Source organism: Callithrix jacchus, chromosome 19, assembly GCF_049354715.1.
Source record: "Callithrix jacchus isolate 240 chromosome 19, calJac240_pri, whole genome shotgun sequence".
Taxonomy (NCBI): Eukaryota; Metazoa; Chordata; class Mammalia; order Primates; family Cebidae; genus Callithrix; species Callithrix jacchus.
The window spans coordinates 28,311,659-28,334,696 of NC_133520.1; the positions used below are offsets into that span (position 1 = coordinate 28,311,659).

The following is a 23,038-nucleotide window of genomic DNA, read 5'->3' on the forward strand; positions in this document are numbered from 1 at the left end:
ATCTGGCAACCCTCCATCACGGTGTCTCCCCACTCGTTCCTGTAATAAAAACAACACTCCTTTACATGCTCCTCTCCTAGCCTAGGGACCCAGCAGAATTACTTCAGGCTGCAGCAGTTCTGGTGAGAAAAGGAGGATTTTTGTTCCCTCTTAGTTGTTTTTGTAATATGTCCCTTGAATATCTTCCTCTGGGTCAGCAGAGACAGGATGTGGGGAATAGAGAGCTGGAGCCACAGAAAGGCACAACCCTTCTACTCCAAAGCTGAAAATAGGCCTTGCGCACATGGGCTTGTTCTCAACGAAGCTGAGATGTGTGGATGACCTTGACTTCCAGGGAACGGTTCTGGATTACGACAATCCTCTTCTCTATCAACTTCAGCTCCAAAGAGTTCACTTATTTTCAGATCCAGAAGTGCCTTCTGAGCATTCAGTTCTTCTGGGAGTCTCACCAAGTAAAATGTTCTCAGGTGGTGGATCGCACTCAACCTCCCCGCTCAGGATCTAATCAGTAGAGAGGAAAACCATTCAGGCATCATCAGCGGGAGGTCTGGAACAAAGTGGCTGTGGTGGCTGCCACACTGAATCACTCAGCCATGCTCAGTGAAATCCAGCCTGGCATGCCTAAGAGCGAGAATTCCCAGGAATATAACAAGCGGGAATTCTGTCTTTGTCTTGGCGTTGCCCTGTTCATTGACGCCATTTCTCCACTTTTACCCAGGACTTACTCCCAGCTTCTCCTCAGTTGTACTTGTGGCCCATGTGCTAGCGACCCTTACCCCAAGGAGAACTGATCTTGGCCACCCTAGACGTGAAGCAACGTGGACGAGCCTTTGTTACAGATGAGAGGGCTGGTGGTTGCGTCACGCTCCAGCAGGGAGTGTGAAATGCAAACACAGCGCTCCCCAGGTTGTGGGGCACCCTCAGTCACAGACATGCTAATCGACTGTCCCCCTGGCAGAGGGATGGGCCAGGTACTGCAGAGGGGCTGCCAGGGAGAAACACGGCAGGACTCCTACCCTAGCAGCAGCAGAAACAGATGGTCCTTACCAATCCACAGTCAACAGAGGCCATGCTCACTGACAGCCTGGTGTGGACGAAGAAGCCCTGAACTTTGGCCCGGAACTTCACAGCCGTGTGACTCTTAGTCAAGTCTGCTCCTTAATCGCTGCGTGACTCTAGTCAAGTTCTCGATCTAGCTGAACCTCAGCTTGCTTATCTCTGAAATGGGTGAAAATTCCTATCTCAAAGAGTAGTATGAGGTTTATGGAAGTGACATATCAGATCAGCAGTGGGAGGCGTGGATTTCAGCCTCAGCTGGGCTGCTACAAACTGAGGGATCCGGAGCGGCCTTTACCTCTCTAGACCTTGGCTTTCTCAATGATGGAGCAAGGCAATTGGACTATCATCATAGCCAAGGTCTCAATTAGGGTTGCATGGGGTTTGAGAGCTCTCTAAGTAGCTACAGGGTTCCACAGCCAAAGCCTGTGTGGTGGTCCCTCCAGGGTCAGACGCAGTGTTAATTCCTCAAGCCCAGATTTTTGCTTCAAGTCTGCAGATGGATAAAAGCTTCCTAATTTCCTCCTTGCTTTGATCTGAGCATTCTAGGCACCGGGAAAACAGGAGCTAATTAGCCCTTGCAACAGGATGGAGAGATGGTAGGACTTCATTTACTTTAGCCTCACAGACAGGGAAACTGAGGCACAGCAAGTAGCTCTCCTAGTAACTACCCTGACTTCACACAGGCCCAAATCCCTCTTTCCAAACACTGTGTCTCAGCTCTGAATGCCGCTTTCCAGGTGTGGGAGTGGGTTCCTTCAGCAGCGCCTGCCAGGCCTCTGTCTTTTCTTGAAAAGTACAGTTTAGGGACCCGTAGAGGGTAGACCACAGCCTCCTACTCCCAGGCAGGCATGGATCCTGCTCCAAGAGGGAGCAATTGATGTGTTTGCCAACTCAGTGTCCCCGCTGCCAGCTCGTGACTCACCCCCACCCAGCCCTGGGAGATAGGAGGGTCCTGCAGGGGCCCCAGGCGCTCACCCAACAAGAAGAGGCAATGATTCTACTTGCCAAGAGGCAGAGTGTGCCTCTGAGAGAAAATGGAGGTGATCGAGCGGGAGCAGGCGGGCCGGCTTCTGGGGCACCTCTCCCCGTGGAAGGAGCACGTCGTGTGCTTTCACAGACAAACTGCTGCCACTGGGACACTCCCTGTATTTAAACCGAAGGACAAGCCTATGGCACATGTCGGTGTCTTGGTACTCCTTGGGAGGGGCCCTCATTTCTAAAACACAGTCTATCAGAGTGACTGTGTTCCCACAAGAAGTTTTTGTCACCCTTAGGGTTGGGCTGAGCTCAAAGAGCTTCCTTTCTTGACTTGCCCTCCCCTCCATGGAGGTGAGTTGAGGCCCTGCCTCCTGGCTGAGGACTGGATAAGCCAGGGAGGCCCCTTCAGAGTCCAGAGAGAATGTGGAGAAAAGGAAGGAGCCCTGGTCTGGGGGCTGGTTCCCCAGGGGACCCCTCTCCTGCTGGGCCTCAGGCTTAGCATCAGCAAGGCTACACGGCAGCTCAGACCACCTCCCTGTAGCTCTGGCTTCTGGCTTCTGTGTCCCTCTTTTGGGAAGAGAAGCCAGAGAATGGCCCCGTGTCTGCAGCACAGGCTTGCGAGGGGAGGAGGACACGGTGCCAGTGAACAAGTGGTGTCCTCCGAGGGCAAGCTTCAGGTGGAGGGAGTCAGGATCAGCTCCTGGAGAAGCTGAGCTTTGAACTGAGTGTGAAAGGAGAGAGGGCCGCCCTTAGCAGACAGGATGGAGGCCAGAGCACACATGCCCCTAGGTCTGGGCTGCGGTCTGAGAGTACCCTGCTGACTATTCACAAAAAATAGGTTACCCCCCAAGGAAGGCAACTGGTCTCAGGTTGCCAGCTCCCAAGGTGTCCTAAGCCTCCCAGGCCTTCATCACAAACTCACAGCAATGCTCCTTGGGGCTGAGTGAGCATGCTGGCCCCTCCATCCTCCTGCCCCAGGGAGGAGCACCAGACCCAGGAGAAGGCAGACTCCCACCAGTCACTGTCCTGACATGTGGACCCTTGTAGGGGAGTGGAGTGGGAGGGCCAGGGCAATTTGGCCAGGATGTTCAGAGAGACTCGTCACTGCCAAGGGACTCAGTGTGGCAGCTGCTTAGCAAGTGCGGAGTACTGCAGCCCAGGACGCGGCCAGCAGTGGGCCCTCAGGATGTGGGCAGAAAGGAACTCCACTCTCCCCAGAGACAACAGGAGCCAGTTCTTCCTTTAGCTTCGCTAATCAGCAAGTCTTCCTCAATCATTTCCATTCATTCTGTGTAGAGCTCTGAGTTGAGGCCGGGCAGGGAACACTTATGCTTGGATTGGCCTGGGGCTCTATTTCTTCCATTCTGATGAGATACTGTGAGGCAGACAATTCCCTGACCACCGAGAATAGAATTGTGTCTTCACCCAGGAAGGAAGCTTCTGGATGAGTTGGCTGTGGCTCTCTCCCCTTCTCGGCTAATGTGAAACTTTAGAGAGAAGATTTAAAGAATCAAGGATACTTCTAAACTTTTAAATTTTGCTCCAGCAGAAATTGGTAGAGTTTCATTTTGGGCTTTTTTTTTTTCCTTTTAGCCCTGACAAAAACTAATCTACTCAACCAACAAGTCTTTAAAGCCCTCACGCTATAGTTGAAAACAAATAAGAGATAAACAACAGCATAAGAAGATATCATTAAAAGCTAAATTTTATAGCACGCGCTAACTTAAACCTCTCCAAGGCTTGGTTTCCTCATCTGTCAGTGAAGGTGTGGGACCAGGTGACCTGCAAGCCTTGCTTCCCCAGCTTCAGTTCTGAATCTTGGGCATCTGGGGAGGGCGGTCTTGGGTTCCAGATGAGCCACAGGTGGCCGCTTTCGAGGCTGTTTCAGCCGCACGGTGTTCTCAGTCAGCTCTCGAGGGGGAAGTGCTCCAACCTATGGCCCCCCATTGTTTAGTAACCCCTTGAACTTGCTCAAACTGCCCGTGCTTTCCTCTCCTGACCTGATGCTTCGGTCTTTGTGAGCTTAATAGGTAGACCAGGCTTTGTTACTCTCATTTCATTTGCAGGGAAATCAAACCACAGAAAAGTGCAGGGGATGCCTGTGACCTCACAGATAGATGTGGCAGAACTCGGTCTGGACCCCAGTGGACTTTGAGGCAGGTGTGAAGAGCAAGAGGAGGAAGGGACTTATGAGGGAAGGAGGAGAAGTGAGCTAGCCTCCTGGTCAAGTTTCAAAGCCAGCAAGCAGGGCACAGGATAATGTCATCAAAATACAGTCTTGGGGGGATCTTCCGGTGGCTTTTTTTTTTTTTGGTTTGAGAGTTTTCCTTTTGTCACTAGGATCAGTGAGACAAATGGAGCAGCATTTCCCAAGTGGGTGGAAGAGCCATCCCCACCCTTTGCAAGGGCGAGGCTCTACGTTTTCCCCCAGGGCCCTGGCGTGTCTCTACCTAGGCCTGCCTGCCCCAGGAGAGCAAACTCAGCTGAAAACAAAATCAGCCCAGGCACAGGGAGGGGACGGGGGATCTGTAGAGACACAGGTGGAGAGAAAAGCAGCTCTAGACCCGGAGCCCCTCCCCTCCCACCTCCACAGGGCACCCAAGGGCGAGGCCTGGAAGGGGATAAAGACAGGCTGGGAAAGAGGTGGCTTGTGACTTCAGCAAGGGATGAATCGTAGACTGCCAAACTGCCTTCCTTCAGAAGAAGCCTTACAGGGCATGCTGCAGTTGGGGAAACAGAGGTTTAGAGAGGTGAGGTGATGGCCTGAGTCTGCACAGCTAGGCATGGGAGACCAAGAGTGGAGCGTGGTCTCCTGACTCCTGGCTCAGGGCTCCTGGTCACACTGTCACATCCTGGTACTTTTGCCACTACGGGCAATCATGTTTCCTAAACCTCCATCATTTGCGTTCTGTTGTCACAATTTTTGCAAAATCATACCAACTATTATTTACTTATTTTAAGGGAATTACTTATCAGTTCCAATGCATTTATTTACTCATGCATTTATTTTAGAGATAGGGCATCACTATGTTGCCCAGGTTGGTCTCGAACTCTTCGGTTCGAGCAATCCTCCTGCCTCAAACTTCCAAGTAGCTAGAACTATAGGTACACACCACCATGCGCAGCTATTCCAATGCATTTATTTTGAAAGGAAACTTTATATCACTCACTCAAATGACAAAAGCCACTCACTTTCTAAATGTCTTCAGGAACCTCCCGGCTGGGCATGATAACTCACACCTATAATCCCAGCACTTTGGGAGGCCGAGGCAGGCAGATCACCTGAGGTTAGGAGTTCGAGACAAGCCTGGCCAACATGGCGAAACCCCATCTCTACTAAAAATACAAAAATTAGCTGGGTGCGGTGGTGTGCACATGTAATATCAGCTACTTGGGAGGCTGAGGCAGGAGGCAGGGGTTGCAGTGAGCCGAGATTGCATCATTGCACTCCAGACTGGGCAACAAGAGTGAAACTGTTTCAAAAAAAAGAACTTCCCACAGTTGGCCCAAAGAAGAAGGGCTGGCACCTCCTGTGTCTAGAACCCCTGGGGATGGGGTCTTCCAGGAGTGGGGTCCAGCAACTAGCCAGAGATGCTAGAGTTTCTATAGAGGCCCCCTAGCTACAAAGCCTCTTTGCCATGTAGATTTGTTTGTGTCACCAGCCTCTGGTAGCAGAGTGGCTGGAGGACAATCACCGTAAGAGACACCAAAGACCTGAGTCCTGGCTTAGGGCCTGCCCCATCTTAGCTGTGTGGGCTTGGACCAGCCTAAAGTTCTCTGAGCTTAATATGCTCACAAAGAGAACAAAGCTGCTGCTCTCTGCCCTGCCGCCTCATTGGCCAGGCGGGAGATCATCACAAAGTGATGAACAGGGAAGCCCTTTGCACACTGGGAAGCACCACGCCGGTGATGGTGCTCAGGATATGCTCAAGGAACTTCCAAAGACCTTCCTTACCTGAGTCCACTTTTGGCAAAGTGATGTGTGCCCCATGTGGGCAGGTGGGGAGTGCATACAGAAGTGTGTGTGTGCATGTGTGTGAGTGTGCATGCCCACACACTCATCTTCCAAAGGTGAGAGCTATTACTCAAGCACTGAAGGGCCCAGCCAGCTGTCTCTCCCTTCATGTAAAATTCTTGACTGACAGGCTGGACATAGTGGCTCACACCTGTAATCTCAGCACTCTGGGAAGCTGAGGCAGGAGGATAGCTTAGGGCCGGAAGTTCAAGACCAGCCTGGGCATGATAGGGAGACCCCGTCTCACAAAAAAATTTAAAAATCAGCTGGGCTTGGTGGTGCGCACCTGTGGTCCCATCTGCTCGAGAGGCTGAGGTGGGAGGATCACTTGAGCCCAGGAGTTCGAGGCTGCAGTGAGCCATGATTGTACCACTGTACTCCAACCTGGGCTACAGAGCTATCTCAAACAAGCAAACAACCAAAAACCTTTGTCTAACCAGCAGAAGTGGGCTCTTTCCACTGTTGGGTCTCCAGGGAGTTCTTTTCTAGGCCAGGTCAGCACCTGCCCTTAGGGATGCCGCCACCTCCCAGCCTTTGGCCCTCCTCTTCCTAGGGCTGGGAAGCACCTCCTGGTCCAGTGCGTGGAGTGGCTCTGGGGCCAGCCAGCCTTCCCTGCAACCTCCCAGTATAGGTGGGGGGAATCTGGCCTAGTGGGTTCTTCCTGACCCTTAAGTGTGCTCTTCCAGGGCACTGGCCCATCATCCAGGACTCCAGCAGTTACTTCATATCAGGATGCCCCCTTGGCTTTCCCTTTTCATGATGAACCATCGCTGGGTTTGAAAGCCAGAAGCTGTGATCTCAAAACACAAGACCTTGCTTTCGGCTTGCCTGGGGCCATGGAAGGGAGATGGCTGAGGGCCAGGGGTCTCCTACCACTTAGACCTGTGAGAGTTGCGTCTGAAGTGGCAAACAGCTGTCAGGGGTTTCCCTGTCTAAAGGAAGCAGAGATGTCTGTGTATGAAACTTTAGGTTGTCATTTCCAAACCCATCCTAGCAGTGTTAGGAGATGAGAAAAACCTACTTCTCAGGTGTAGAGGGGGAAAGGCAAAAAAGGAGCATTTCAGAAAACCTGCTTTTTCCCCACAGGGCAGCAAATAGGCAGGGAGCAGAAGGTGGAGATGGAGCTGGTGCAGGGGCTGGTATAGCTGTGTGTTGATGGATTGCCAGGTGTCGGCTAGGTGCCAGGCTGCACAAGTGCATGTTGCCCCCACAGCAGGCTCCAGGAACCACCATGGACCTGACTTCTGCAGGCAGGCTTAGAGCCTGGGGCACAAGAGGCTAAGATGCCTTCTTTACCCCAGAATTGTGGCCTCACTGGAGAAGGCATCTTCTCGAAAGACCCACAGGCTACAGAGTTTATGGGATAGTTTCTGCTTGGGCTTTAGTTATCCAGATACTTTAGAAAGCTGTCCTCAGTTATCCAGAGACATTTGTTAACACTGGCCTGATTGAAGTGTGTTCACACTTTCTGCTTTTCAAAGCAATAAGGGACACCATTATTAACCAGATCTCTGGGAAAGTCTCTACTCTGAGGATAGGCACCAACACTTCTTTTGTGGTTTTTTTAACATTTAAAAAATTCAGGTGGCAACATGCGCCCACAGTGGTCATCGCGCTGTTTCTAGTTTCTGCTGTGCCTTCTCTCAGTGGACACTTAGCGACTTCAATTCAGTAGCACTTAGCAAGTGCCTTATGGAGTTGTCACCTGGGTGGGCCCTGCTGGTCTTGGGGTGCTGGTGATGGCACTTGGGTGTAGCTCCTTCTGCCTTTGAGGTCTCACAGTGAGGCACACCCACCACACCTCCTCCAAGGCCAAACAGAATTGCTCTGTGTTCAGACGTGAGGGCTTCTGAGCAGTGGGGCTACTCTGCCCAAAGCAGTGTGCCAGGAAAAGAAAGGAGGGTCAGCCCAGGGTGGAACCCCCTGCTTCTCAGAGAAGGAGCCATGCCCAGAGGAGCCAGGAGGCAGGGATCAACACTCCCCCTGCTGAAGTCCCATCTTTTGTGACTCAGGCCCCAGTGGCTCCCATGCTGACTCAGACTGCTGAATAAGCAGCTGCCCCTGCCCCTCTGGGAAGATTCTCGACTGCCTGGAGCCCTATATGCCCTGTCCTCACCAGCCTTGCTGGGAGAGAAGCTGTGCTCTCTGAACTCCTAGAGAGGGTGAGGGCAGAGCCGCTGAGCCACATGCAGAGGTGCAGCTTGCGACGGGCCAGGTATGCCCAGTCCCCCGGTCCGATCCTGGCTGAAATCCCAGATGAAAGGGTTGCTACTTGCCTACTAACTACATGAGAGCCCTTCATCTGGGCACTGAGTGGGGAGTGGGAGGTACTAGGCAAGTGGCAAATGGAACCCGTCCTTGAAAGGCGTCTAATCAAGGTTCTTTCTCAAGTGAGCCCTCGCCAGGCCCGACAGGGATGAGGACTCTATGAAACTGTGCGTGCACTCACTTTCATGAAAAGGGCCTTGGGAGATCACTCTGCTGAAGATGGCACTGCTGGGTGTGGGACTTGGCAGGCAGACCAGGGTGTGTCTCGCTGGAGAACTGGTTTGGCCAGCCCCACCCTGCTGGCAGAAGCTTGGTTTCAAAATGGGCTAATAGCCGGGGACACAGACACTCTTTTCATCTTGTCCTGCCAGGAACATACCCAACTGCCAAGGAGTCCAGCAGCTTCTGTCTGTCCAGCTAGAGTTAGATAGAATTCTCTGGGCTCAACCACCCAGCTGCTTTGCTCAGGTCAAGGGGTAAAGGGAAGCCTTCTGGACATCACAGCCGGACTCCATCCTGTACACCCACACAAGCTTCCTCACCCTGCCTAGCACGGCCCTACCTCCCGCCAGCCCACTTTGCTCCTGGTGCCTCCTCTCTCCTCTGTGCCCTGGAGGCCGTGGGAACTCCAGTGCCAGTCAGCATCCTGAATCTCCATCTGCAACACAAATTCTCAGTCACAGTCTGCCTTTCACTGAGCACTTGCTGTGAGCTCAGCCCTGTTTCAGGCACAATTAAGGGCATCCTACAGAAACCAACATTAGCAACTAGAAAACAAATGAGACCATAGGCCCCTGGCTGTAAGGGCAAAGAATTCCAACTCTGGTCTTTATGGAGACAGGGCTGGGTTAGAACAGGCCTTTTGGAGATGACAGGTTGAGGAGAGGCCTTGGAGAAATGTAGGATTTGGGAGGAGGCAGGTAAGGAAAAGCTGTGCAGGGTAGGGGAGCATCTGAACAGAAGCAGGGAGCCTAGGATGTGACTGAGGTCAAGGAGTAGCTTAGGCAGGTGTGCTGGGGAGGGAAGAGATGGCTGGACAGGCAGGGTGGGCGGGCTGAGGAGTTTGTCTGGTAAGGAGCAGACACACTGTAGGTTCTCTAACGTGGCACGGACTGGTGAAAGCTTTGCCTGAGGAAGGTGGAGTGATGGCATCGCAAGGCAGGGACCAGAGCTCTGGGGGCTGGGTGGGGGCAGTGGGAGGCACTGGGGTTGTCTGGTGGTAAGCCGATGAGAGCAGGGGCCAGAGTCTGGGCCGTGGGGTGTAAAAGGAGGGAGTCAGTAAGGACTCTCAAATGGAAGGACAGGAGGACGCCATCTCTTTCTGAATAGTTACTTGCTGCCCTGTCCGATGACCCTGGGCTATCAGGAGCCTTTCCAGCTTTGGGGCCACTCCAGACTGAGTGGCTCTCTCAAGGGTCAGCTGGTCATATTCAGTTCTTTGAGGCCCTGGATCTGGGGCTTGTATTGCTTCACTGTGGTCCAGCCACCCTCTGGGACTGTCTCCTTGCCTGTGAAGGAGGGGTTGGCCTCCGAGAGTTTCCTGACTTAAGGAGGGACAGAAAGAGAGGGGAGCTTTCAGTGTGGGGTTAAAAACACCCCACTTCTCCAAGCAGGAAGAGGAGAAGGGGAATTACAGAAGCAGGAAGCAGAGCAGGGACTGACTGGGGGACTCCTAGCTAAAAGCAGCTTCTCCTGGCCCACCTCAAACTATGTGACCCCTCAAAAGCCACACTGGTCTCCCAAGTGAAGAAACATGTCTCTTGGGATGCTGTGAATTTCTGCCTGGCTGCCCAGGCTAGCCTGCTCTCTGGCAGAGTAATCAACTCTGCTCCCAGGAAATTGAGTTTCCAGTCTCTGGAATGCTCTGATCCATAGACATCCCACCTGAGACTGGAGTTTCCCAAGGAAGCGTGGGATAACCAGACAAGAGGTTGAGTGTGTGTCACTGTCCTTTGTATTCAAAGAGCCGGGTGCTGCCAGCAGATCGCTATCTGAATGTGGGGGTGTGGCTGGGAGAGCAGGCCTTGGCAGTGAAGCTCTCCCACCTGCGCAGGCACACGTGCACTGCCCGGGCATCCTATACTGGCTGCAGCTGCTCGCTTGGGACCTGGAAGACAGTGTTTGGAAATGTGTGGGGCATTTTGCAATGACTGTGAGGCGTTACTGGCATTTAAAGCCTGGAGGTTGGGGCATTAAACACCTGAGGTGCTTGGGACAGCCTGTACAAGGAAGAGTTGTTCTGCCTCAGATGCCAGCACCACCCACGTAAAGAAACACTGCACCATTTGTCATAAAGCCTGGCTTCACCCGAGGTGCTCCATCTGGGCAGACCATGCTCCTCTACTTTTCTGAGACATATTTAGGCTGTTCTGTGTCCGTGGGATGAGACCAGCATGGGGCTCTGATACTGGTGCATACACCTGGGCTGTCTTGGCTTCCTGGGTTCATCCTCCCTCTTATGACACCTGGTAGCTCCTTTAGGTAAGTCATGGGTGACATAAAGTCTCTCCTTTAGGCGCCATGTCCTAAGGCAGCCGGCCTGTGCCCAATCTAAGAGTCAGAGGGATACGGATGTCCCTACTGAGCAAATACTCATGTCGTGGACTGTCCTAAGTGCTTTACAAACAGTAGTTCATTGGATTCTCCCAGCAACCCTCTATGTTGAGTATAATTATGCCAGTTTTACAGATGGAAAAACCGAGGCACATTGGGCTTAAGTAACTTGCCCAAGGCCATCCACTAGACAACTGACAAGGCCAGGTCAGGCTTGCTCCAGCGTCTGTGTTCTTGACACTGGGGTCTTCCTCCACTTTGCAGGTCTCAGCGCAGTGAGCCGGAGGAAGCACCCTAAGTCCCAGGCAGTTGCTGCCATTTCAGACTTTGAGGCTGCAGGCTTCAGCCAGGTCCCCGGCCATTTGTGCAGGGAAAGCTGGTGGCAGTTTGCCTCCTTGTGCCTTGTGCCTTGGAGGCCTCCTCCTGGCACTAGGGCAGGATGGGGTTTGACTTGGAGGAGGTTTTACTCCTGCTTGTCAAAGTGACAGCAAAGGGCCATGATGACGTGAGAGCGTCACACCCGGCTGTCCTCAAGCAGCACACCCCACCAGCACCATGACACTAAGAGCTGGGGTGAGGTTCCCAGGAATGGGTGACGCCACTGGGGTACAGCCGATGCTAGGAGGCTGGGAAATGCAGTCCCACAGGGACATCCCTGCCTTCTGCACCTTGCCCACTCCCCTGCGGGTACAGCCAGTGCCCATTCTCTGTGGGCAGCCCACCCTTGCTGAGACTTGGCAAGGCTACTGGCTGCTCCTTTTCCCAGCACAGGAAAGCAAAGCCCAGAGCCTCTGTGAGGCTCAGTCAGCATGATCACATCTTTGCTGGGTTTGGGCCAGGATGAGTATTTGGGCTTCTCATCAGGTGTTTGAGATGACGTCCAGGCATGTCATCTACGGAGAACAAGGGTGCTCCTTGTTGCATTTCCATTTAAGGCTTAGCCGGCCCTTCGCGCTTTGGCGATGCTGGGCTTCCCCCTCCATGTTGCCATCTGCCACCTTCCTTCCCCTGAGAGGAGAATGGAGGATGTGGCATCTGTAAAGGTTTTCATGGCATACTTTGCCTGCAATCTGCAAGACACGCATTCTATGCCCAGATGCTTAGAAAATTGTTCAGCTCCTCTCCCCATGCCTTGTGCTTGTCCACCTGTGCCTCTCCCAACAACCAGACACTGATTCTCTTTAGGGTAGTTTGGTTTGACCCAGTTTGGGGAAGAAAACTGTGCCTTCCTGAGTGCACAGCTGGGTGTGTGGGTGAAGGGGATGAGCAGGCCATTGGCAAGGTTAACAGTCTGTGGCTTCTGGGTTTTGGATGCAACTTCTGACTGGTGGTTTGACACCAGTCTTTCTGGGAGCTCAAGCCATGGGAGGTTCCTGCTGGCTATGACTCCCTGCAGAGATGAAAAGGGACCAGGTAGAGTGCCAGCCCCTCCCCAGCCTTGTGTGGCCAGATCTGGTGTGGAAGGGAATTACTTAGTCACCTAATGACCTCCCCTATGCACATACACTCTCTCTCTCTCTCTCTCTCCTCTCAGGGAGGGGCAGGGGTAGGCGGGCAGGCCCTGGGTTGCTCGGTTTAGCCCTGGCCCATCCCAGCAAAGGTGAGTCCCAAGTCAGCACCTGTGTGGAGACATTTTATCAGACCCGATGTTGATCCTCTACTCTGAGAACAAGTTGAAGCAGGCCAGACCCACCGGCTTGCTAGCTCCTGGGAAAGTCCTCCTCGGACAGTTCTGTTCCGGAACTAATTCCCACCAAGCCTCCAGCCTCACTGGCTCCTCCCAGGGAGGCTGACTCCCCACTTGGGCTCACACAGAGCCCCTGAGGCACCTCACTGTCCGTCACATGTCATATGCTTTTGTGGTGGAGTGAGCCTCTGCCCGCTTTTCTCCACTGCCAGCCTGACAACAAAGTCCAGGAGGCACTCCTGCACCACCCCTGCAACCCCAGGCCTGCCTCCACGTGTGACGCAGGCTCCTAGCTCACAGTCCCTTGTGAAAGGGCCCAGGGAGCAGGACTATTGTCCTTCTTTGGCCTTTGAGGTGACCTGTTACAATTTGCTTCTTGCCCTGGCAGAGGGGAGGCACGATGAAGAGCTTAGCAGAAAAGAACAGTAGTAAACCGTCCTGGCCAAAATAGAAATTTCCATGTGCCGAGTTTAAGTGGCCAATGAAGACTGCTGTGCGCCTGGGAATGGCACAGGGCTTGGAGCCTCAGGCTCAAGTCCGGGTTTTGCCCTTTCGTCACTGAGTAAACTAGAAGGCCCCTCTTCTTCGGGCCTCCAACTCCTTCTTCTGGACTGTACCATGTGGGACCAGATCAGAGTCTGTCCAACTTTTTTGACAGCAACTCACAGTGAGAAATGCATTGTACATTGCAACCCAGTACCCACACACTGCTTCACAAAACAACCACTTTACTACCTGCATTGTGCCCTGATATTTTATATTCCAGGATATATTATTCTATTCCCTCTTTTTTAAAATGATGGTCACAGTCTTCTAAATTGATTTTTCTTTTCTTTTCTTTTCTTTTTTTTTTGGAGACTGAGTCTCGCTCTGTCACCCAGGATGGAGTGCAGCGGCATGATCTCAGCTCACTGTAACCTCCGCCTTCCAGGTGCAAGCGATTCTCGTGCCTCCTCCTCCCAGGTAGCTGGGACTACAGGCACATGCCACCATGCCCAGCTAACTTTTCTTTTTATTTTTAGTAGAGACAGCATTTCACCGTGTTGGCCAGGAAGGTCGCAATCTCCTGACCTTGTGATCCGCTCACCTCAGTCTCCCAAAGTGCTGGGATTACAGTCACAAGCCACCATGCCCAGCCCCTAAATTTATTTTATAATCCATAATGGGTCATAGCCTGTAGTTGAAAAAGTAATATATCAGATGATGGCTCAGGTTCCTTCCACACCAAACATTCTGGGATCCTATGGGCATTATGATGGGGGCTGGGGAGGGCTGTATCTCATGGCCCGCTGGGTCCAGGATCCCCATTTAGGAAACTGACCAAGCTTTTCTCCCTTTCCCCGGCCAGATCTACAATGGAACTCTCAAGCGGGAGCCTGACAACAGGCGCTTCAGCTCCTACAGCCAGATGGAGAACTGGAGCCGGCACTACCCACGGGGCATCTGTAACACCACCGGCGCAGGCAGCGACATCTGCTTCATGCAGAAAATCAAAGCGAGCCGCAGTGAGCCTGACCTCTACTGTGATCCACGGGGCACCCTGCGCAAGGGCACGCTGGGCAGCAAGGGCCACAAGACCACCCAGAACCGCTACAGCTTTTACAGCACCTGCAGTGGTCAGAAGGCCGTGAAGAAATGCCCTGTGCGCCCACCATCCTGTGCCTCCAAGCAGGACCCCGTCTATGTCCCACCCATCTCCTGCAACAAGGACCTGTCCTTCAGCCACTCTAGGGCCAGCTCCAAGTGAGTGCTGCTAGGCTGGGCTGGGCAGCCAGGAGGGCCAGGTGGGACACAAACCCTTAGCCGGGCTGCTGCGCCCTGCAAAGGGCTCCTGGGATGCCAGGAGAGGCATAGCCTCTGTCACTGGGGAGTTCATTGTCCCTGGCATCATGGGCTCCCTGATGGGGAGAACCTGGCCCAATGGGCCCCGACCTCAAGTTTTTAGTGTGAAAGTGAAACAGAACCCAGACACAGACTGTGTAGGTTTTAAAGCTCACTATTTGAGGGAGGCTAATTAGAGAAGGTTAGCCAGGCTAATGGTTCTCAAAGTGTGCTCCTCCAACCAGCAATATCAGCATCGCCCAGGAATTTGTTAGAAATGCTCATTTGGAGAACCCACCCAGGACTACTGTCTCAGAAACACTGGGAAAGGGGCTGGCAATGCACATTTTAACAAGCCCTCCAGTGATTCTGATTTACAGTAGAATTTGAGAACCTCTGATCTTAGGCACGTAAGTTTCAGACTATCCATGTTCTGAAAGAGCAAAGGAATGAGCCCCAATATGGACGACGGGAATAGAATGGGTTTTAGGTTATATTATAAGACAGGTAAATCCGAAGGACAAATAGGACAAATAGACATGAAAAACTGAGGGACATGGTCTGCGTGTGGTGGCTCACGCCTGCAATCGCAGTACTTTGGGAGGCTGAGGCAGCAGGGGGTAGGGGACACTTGAGCTCAGGAGTTTGAAACCAGCCTGGGGAACATGGGGAAACCCTGTCTCAAAAAAAAAAAAAAAATCCGTCAAGCATGGCTGGCAGGTGCCTGTAGTCCCAGCTACTCAGGAGGCTGAGGCAAGAGAATCACTTAAGCCCAGGAAGCGAAGTTTGCAGTGAGCCGAGATAGCGCCGCTGAACTCCAGCCTGGGTGACAGAGTGAGACCCTGTATCAAAAAAAAAAAAAAAAAAACCCTGAGGGACTTCATGTGACTTCATGATCTAGTGCTACAGAACAGAGTGAACTCCTGTGCATAGATGTTGAAGGCCATCACCCAGAGGGAAGGAAGGAGATCAAATGGGGTGCCCCATTAGGAGCTATAGACACATAGGTATCCTAAGTGACACTGAGCTTGCTCTTCAGGGCTGGGGTCTCCCTGAACCTTTAAATTGTCCTTCATCGCCACCTACTGCTCATTGTTATTTATTTATTTGGCAAATGTTTGCTGAGCATCTAGTACATGCCAGGCGCTTTGGCAAGTGCAAGGAACACAGCCATGATAGGGACAACCTAGAGCTGTCCTGGAGCTACACAGTGAACTCCTTTTCAGAGAGCCTCAGGAGCTTTGCATTCTTCATCTTTAATTCTTGCCACCCCGCAAGGCAGGCGTGAGTATTCCTGAGGAGAAAACAAGGCACAGAGATGTTAAGTAGAGAGTCCAAGGCCACACAGCTGACTCTACATCCTGTGCTCCCCTCTACCAGTACCACCCTGTTCTGAAAAGAAGCAGAACCCCGTTAGAGAGCTGGACCTTTCTTAACTACTTGAAGGCTGTAAGGCACATTTGAGGTGATTTGGAGAAGAACTAAGAAAGCTCTCTCTCTTGGAGGCTGATCAGGGCAGCCTCTGGCTTCAGCTCATTGCCCCAACCAGAGGCCCTAAGTGGAGGTTCTAGGTGAGAAATGGAAGGGATGAGTGTCAACCCATTTAGGGATGACATTTTGCTGACGAATGCAGGGTGACGTTTTCCCAGTGTGGGCATCAATACTGCTAACCTAGTGCCAGAGAGCTCTATATCTTGGGTGTTTTTCTTAGAGCTGAAGTTGGGTTGTTACGGCTAGAATCGTGAGTGTTTACTGAGCACTAGGTATGTCAGAGCATGAGGAGAAGACTCCCTCTCTGAATGCTGGATACAGCCAGTCACCACCCCGTGACTCTACACCAGGGAGGCTGGAGAGGTTCTTAGAAGAGAGGTTTCCCTTCCCTGGGAGGGTGTCACAGAGGTGGGCTTCAGCAGGGCCAGTGGTGTGCCTTGAGGCATCCCTGAGATCTGGCCACGGTACAGTGAAGGGGACATTCCTGCTGGAGCAGACCCTAGGTAGGGGCTGGGGAATGTTCAACGGGCACAGTGGAGCTAGGTGAGATTAGGTTAACACGTATGAAATTTCTGGTTTTGTGGCTCAAAAAAAGGTTGAATATAGACATTTCCTATGATTCAACCTCATACTTGCCCTTGGATATCAGGCTTAACAGTTTACACATAAACCTGAAGTATGGAGAAGCCACCGATGGTTTCTGAGCTGGAGAACAACACAGTGAACAGGGTTTTAGGGAGACTTATCGGGTAAAAGGGTGTAAAACGTTAGATGGGGGAGCTTGAGAAGAAAGCCAATTATGGGAGTCTCTTGCTGCCATTAAAGTAATCAATATCAGGAAATTGGTGGTTATAAGAATAGGAAGAAAGGATAGATGTGAAAATGTTTGTGTAAGAGCCAGCTGGACTTGGGGATAGTTGGATGGATGGATGGATGGATGGATGGATGGATGGATGGATGGATGGACGGACGGATGGATGGAGGGATGGGTGGGTGGGTGGGTGGGTGGATGGATGGATGGGTGGGTGGGTGGGTGGGTGGGTGGGTGGATGGATGGAGGGATGGATGGGTGGGTGGGTGGGTGGGTGGGTGGATGGATGGAGGGAGGGATGGGTGGGTGGGTGGGTGGATGGATGGATGGGTGGGTGGGTGGGTGGGTGGATGGATGGAGGGAGGGATGGGTGGGTGGGTGGGTGGGTGGATGGATGGAGGGAGGGATGGGTGGGTGGGTGGATGGATGGGTGAGTGGGTGCGTGGGTGGGTGGATGGTTGGAGGGATGGATGGGTGGGTGGGTGGGCTCGTGGCCATTGTCTTCCATTTTCCTAATACAGGCAAAAACAAGAGAGGTGGCAAGGTGGGTGGGAAGCTTCACCTCAGGGAATAGGGAGGAAATTTTCCCCAGTGCAGAGAAAGAAAATATACTTGCTTGGACATTGACTGTGACCAGGGCTCACTATTCTCACATGGGAAAAATCCAATGGGTGTGGCCTTCCCTCCTCTGGAGGAGAGGAGCCGTCCCCAGGGTGTTCTCCAAGTGGCCCTGGGCCACCTTGCTTTGGCTATCCAGAGGGTGGATGAGGCTGTGTCAGCTTAGTGTCCCAAGAGGAACTCTGAGCCCCTCACCAGGGCTCCCAACCCAGCCTGTAACCACCCCCACTGCCCATTCTTCACAGGATCTGCAGTGAGGACATCGAGTGCAGTGGGCTGACCATCCCCAAGGCTGTGCAGTACCTGAGCTCCCAGGATGAGAAGTTCCAGGCCATTGGGGCCTATTTCATCCAGCATACCTGCTTCCAGGATGAATCTGCCAAGCAGCAGGTAGCTGGCTGCACACTTTCCTCCTTAGTGGGCCTGCGCAGGGCCTGGATGTGTCGGCCTGACTCTGCTTTTAGAGATGGGTTGGGGGATCTGCAGTTGGCTCCTTCTTGCCCTGCCCAGCTGCCAGCGGCCTTCGCATTGCTCAAGGTTAGAACTGGGTGTCGTAACCTTTTGCAGAGCAAAGCCCTCTGTTTAAGTGGACATTAGGTAGTGGACATTTCCTCCGCTGGTCATGGAAGAGACACTTCAATGCCAACCATGGGTTCAACAGAAATCCCCTTTCTGAAATCCCGCCAAAGAATATGACTGCTCCCCGCTCTCAACTCCTGCCCCCCTACCTGCTTCCTCTCTCCCACTCCCCATCTCTCTTCAGGCGTCTCACGGTGGAAAACCGAGCCTGTCGATGCCTGCAAAGCTTTTCTGGCAGGTGGGACACTATAGGGCCCGCAGCTCAGCCCAACGATGTAGTGTCATAAATGTGTTTCCCAGAGTCCCAGATAAGTTTGCATCAGTTTCTACCCTAGGAGAGAGTTCCCACGAGAGAGTTTCCCTTTTGTCTGTGTTCTGCTTGAGGGTTTTGAAATATAGTTATATCCACTTTCTTATTGGGTCCTTACCACCATTCTCCAGAGGAGGAAAGCAGGGCTTAGGAAACAGGAGGCATCCTAGCTGAGGGTCTCCCAACTAGGATACGGGAGCTAGGATCTGAATCCAGGCCTTTCCATTCACAATCTGGGTCAGTTATCATGACCTCACATTGCTTATTTATTTTGATTGACTTGAATCTTTCTGAACTGATAGATTTTTTTTTTTTTTTTGGTCTGAAAAAAACAAATCAGCTTTGAGTATAGAATGACCAGATCAACCTCAGCTCCCTTGACCAGGTGCTGTGGCGACCCTCTCCCGGCAGGTCTATCAGCTGGGAGGCATCTGCAAGCTGGTGGACCTCCTCCGCAGCCCCAACCAGAACGTCCAGCAGGCTGCGGCGGGGGCCCTGCGCAACCTGGTGTTCAGGAGCACCACCAACAAGCTGGAGACACGGAGGCAGAATGGGATCCGCGAGGCCGTCAGCCTCCTGAGGAGAACCGGGAACACAGAGATCCAGAAGCAGCTGACCGGTAGGACGCACGGCCACGGAGAGCCACCGTGGGGGCTGTGCAAGGCTGCTGGCTGTGGCCCCAGGCTGGGGTGCAAACCAGTCCCTCCAGGCTGGGACAAGACACAACTGAGCAGATTTGGCCTGGGGCTAATATCCTGAGAGTTTAGCGACACTGGCCTTGGCCCGATTAGGGGTGTCCAGAGGGTGAGCCTGGGTGGTGTGCACACACACAAGGGGTCACCATCTTTTTGAGGTTAGAGAGCAAGAGTGGGAAGGCTGGTGTCCAGGCAAGATCATATTCCACAAGCCCTGGGATTCACAAGTGATGGAGAGAAAGGCTCAGGGGGAAGGGGTTAACGGGTCTTAGGCACCTACCCTGTGTTCAAGAAATAAGGTAAGCACTCAAGGTTGGGGGCACAAGAGGAAGAAGTCACGGGCTGGGAAGAGCAGACCGTGTACTAAGTAACAATCGATAAGTATTTCTGGAATGACTCTCAGATGGAAGAGATGGCATTAGAAGAGCCCAAGTACTAAAATTTATACTAAAAACCACTGATCAATCAAACATTTTTTGATCACTTTCCATATGCATAATTTTGGCCTTGACAGAGAACTCTGAGATGTTCCCTGACCTCAAAGACCCTGCAGTCTGGTTGGGACAGTGAGAAATGGCCGCATGGAACAGTCAGACAGTAGCTTCTGTAAACCAGGCCTACCTGGAAGGTTACGTTTCAGGGGTCCATTTGCTAGAGTCCAGGCTGGTGCTGTTACCTTGATCCCCAGGGCTTCCTGAGCCTGGCACAAATTGTGCTGATGGTCTCTGATCCCCAGGGCTGCTCTGGAACCTGTCTTCCACTGACGAGCTGAAGGAGGAGCTCATTGCCGACGCCCTGCCTGTTCTGGCCGACCGTGTCATCATTCCCTTCTCTGGCTGGTGCAATGGCAACAGCAACGTGTCCCGGGAAGTGGTGGACCCTGAGGTCTTCTTCAATGCCACGGGCTGCTTGAGGTGAGAGAGGAGGACACATGGGGCCTTTTTGTCCCAGTCTTGGGCCCTTCCCCTGGTGTCCCCATTTCAGCCAACGTTCAGCCAGCACATAGAACAAACATAATAGACAAGCTGGCACTGGCTCTTCTGGGCAGGCTCCAGGACACAGGGGCTCAGGCCCTCCTAATGTCCCCGGATCTGGATAAGGCTCAGCACCCTACCACCCACTTTGAGAGAATGCAGCGGACACTAGTCAGGAATCCATGAGTGGAAATGCCTGGATCTGAATATCCAAACTGGTTCAACCATTTCCCTCCTCCACCCCCTGAAAAAAATGCATTTCTTGTGCTATCTTGAAGAGTGTTCTTTTATTCAAAAGTCTACCAATTGGTTGCTAATGAGTCACTTCCCGGCTGTGGTGTTAAAACCGTTTGCCGTGTGCATTGGCATGAAGATGGCACTGCTTTGGCCAAAGTTTTCTAAGTTCCGTACCAGGGTGTGGCAGCTGGTGGGGGGGCTTGTTCTAGAAGCGGAGGTTTACAAGCTGGCGGGAGGGGTGGCTTGGAGCCCTGAAGCAGGACCCCTTTTAGGGTCCAAACTTGCTCTAATGGGGTTTGTCTGCCCCAACTCCTGAGAACCACCCCCCAACCCCAGAATGGTAGGTGCAGCTGGCATGTGCCTCTGTGTCTCAACTTGTGCTTCTCCCTGCCAGCCTCAGAAGCAGCCCCCAGGAAGCAGAGAGGTTGGGGAGATGAAAACCCAGGGTAATTAAGAGTTTTATGGGGCTGAAGTACTACTGTAGCCACACCCCACTTGCACCAGGCTGATGAGCCCAGATTGCTTGGAACGAGCTTACTGCTAGGGGCAGAACACAGCTTGCATGGAGAGGGAGCTTCTGGTGCCCAGCCCGGCCACCCGCAGCCCCACTTCTGATCCAGCATCAACAGGGCTTCTTCCTGCCCCACAGAAAGAGACTGGGCATGCAAGAGCTTCCAGTTCTTGTTCCACAAAGGGCCACTAGTAGCAGGGTGTGAGCCTTGAGCTGCAGCTACAGAGGGACCATTGCCACATGGAGCCATTGCCAGTTATAAAGTTGCTGGGCAGGGCAAAGGGGGAGAAGAACTGAGTGCAAATGAGCCTCATTTCAGCCTCAGCCAGGGCCAGGCAGAATTAGCTAAATGGTTTCTCTTTCCTTCCTTTTTCTTCATCTTTTCTTCTCTTCATTTCTTTTCTCTTTCCTCTTCCTTCCGCCTACCACAACCTCCAATCTCCACCTCGTCATCTCCTCTCTGCTCTCCCCTCCCCTGCCTGTCCCCCACCACACTCTCTCTCTTGTCCCCACCTTCCCTGTTCTTTCTTCCCCCTTTCTCTGCCCTTTCCCACCCTCTGTCCTCTCCCCCAGGAACCTGAGCTCAGCTGATGCAGGCCGCCAGACCATGCGCAACTACTCAGGGCTCATTGATTCCCTCATGGCCTATGTCCAGAACTGTGTGGCGGCCAGCCGCTGTGACGACAAGGTGAGTGCATCCCCTGGTGGTACCCCGACCCCCAGGCCCAGCCCACTATGTTTTTTGGGTGCCTTTGAGGCCTCGGTCAGTGACAAGACAGGAGCACAGAATCAGGGGTGGTAGAGGGGGCATCGGGATGCAGGGCCTAGTGGTGGCTACAGGGGTGGGCTCTGGAGACAGTGTGCCCATGCAAATCCAATCTCCCTCACTTAGAGGTGGAATGAATGCAGCTGCTTCCCTAATCTCTCTGTTCCCCAGTTCACTCTCCACTCTCATGGAAATGGTCGTGATCGTATCAACCTCAAGGGTTGTCTGAAGGACTTGATTAGTTAATAAACAAAACACAAAGAGGGCCTGGCACAGAGGGAGCTCCCAGCGAGAGTCTGCTCGCTGTGCTGGCATTGGCACTGCCAAGCCCTGCCCTGCAGCCTGAACCCTGCCCCACAGCCCCAAGGAATTCGCATTGGTGCTCCCAGGGCTTAGTGTCCTCCAAGACGAAGCTCCTTCTGCCACTGCTGTCTTCCCTGTGCCTCCCAGAAAAGCCATCGGCACAGTCACCTTTCTGCCCTCTCTAGACGTCTGGACACACAGCACAGACAAACAGAAAGAAAAACAATCGCTGAAGGGCAGATAAACAGAAGGCTGATTATGTCCCCACCACGGCAGACAGTGGCTCAGGAGACAGGTTCACCAGGGCACTGGCTGGGCATCATGGCACCTCAGTTCTCAGCACAGTTTCCCTGAGGAGGGATTTTTATTTCCTGCTCCCCCCACTGGAAGCAACAGCAGGGCTGCAAAGGAGAGCCTTGTCACTGGGCTGCTCAGCCTGGTTCCAATGGGCAAGATGCTTTTCTGCTGTGGGCGCAACATCCCCAGTACCTGTGTAACCCCAAACCCCAGAAGTCAGATTCCCTTAGACCCCAGCAAGGGCCAGACATTTAGGAGGGTAAATATGCTGTTCCCAAACCCTAGTCTTGGGGGTTTGCCAAAGGAAATTGACCACGTTCTGGGCACGGCTGCCATGATGAAGTCCTGGGTGTTGTTAGTGTGGAGTTAGCACCACTGACATTGACAGCCGAGGACTGGTCATGGGAAGAGTGATGACAAAGCTAAATGGCTTTGGCATCTAGAGGCATGGGGCTTCTTCTGGAGGAGAGAGTCTTTGTTCTGGGAGGAAAGACGCATTCTTCAATATCCCAGTCTGCCCATGGGCATGTTGTCATAGCAGTCCTACCACATGCTAGGTCCCATGAAAAGTACTTTCTCTGTATCATATTTCCAATAGCCTAGTGAAGTGGATGGCTGTAGTCCCATTTTACAGGTGTGAAAGCTGAGGCCCAGAGAAGTGAGGCCGGTCAAGTTAACGCAGCCAGGAAATGGCAGATTCAAACTCAGGTCCCAGAGTGGCCCTGGGAGACTTTCCAGGCTGAGAGTGTGTTGGGTGCCTGGGCTCATCTCTCCCGATGCAGCCCAGGTGCCTCTGCTCTCTTATTAGTTAGGGTAGGTGGAAGGCCAGGAGCCTGTCAGGCTGGGTGGCGGCTCAGGCCCCTGCCTCTGCTTGGTCCCCAGTCCGTGGAAAACTGCATGTGTGTCCTGCACAACCTCTCCTACCGCCTGGATGCCGAGGTGCCCACCCGCTACCGCCAGCTGGAGTACAACGCCCGTAACACCTACACGGAGAAATCCTCCACTGGCTGCTTCAGCAACAAGAGTGACAAGATGATGGTGAGTACAGCATCAGCAGGGCCGGGG

The 23,038-nt window shown here is 52.9% G+C and overlaps 1 protein-coding gene across 2 annotated transcripts in view; it reads left to right on the forward strand.

Annotated features, from left to right (window-relative positions):
* The window catches only part of PKP1 (plakophilin 1), a 50,039-nt gene that overhangs the window by 14,657 nt on the left and 12,344 nt on the right, over window positions 1-23,038 (forward strand). For both annotated transcript variants that reach the window (XM_035280656.3, XM_078356792.1), the window contains exons 3-8: window positions 13,909-14,303; window positions 17,547-17,691; window positions 18,602-18,809; window positions 19,622-19,799; window positions 21,181-21,295; window positions 22,856-23,011. In XM_035280656.3, the coding sequence (XP_035136547.1) occupies window positions 13,909-14,303; window positions 17,547-17,691; window positions 18,602-18,809; window positions 19,622-19,799; window positions 21,181-21,295; window positions 22,856-23,011 (1,197 nt within the window). The remainder of the gene's footprint in view (window positions 1-13,908; window positions 14,304-17,546; window positions 17,692-18,601; window positions 18,810-19,621; window positions 19,800-21,180; window positions 21,296-22,855; window positions 23,012-23,038) is intronic.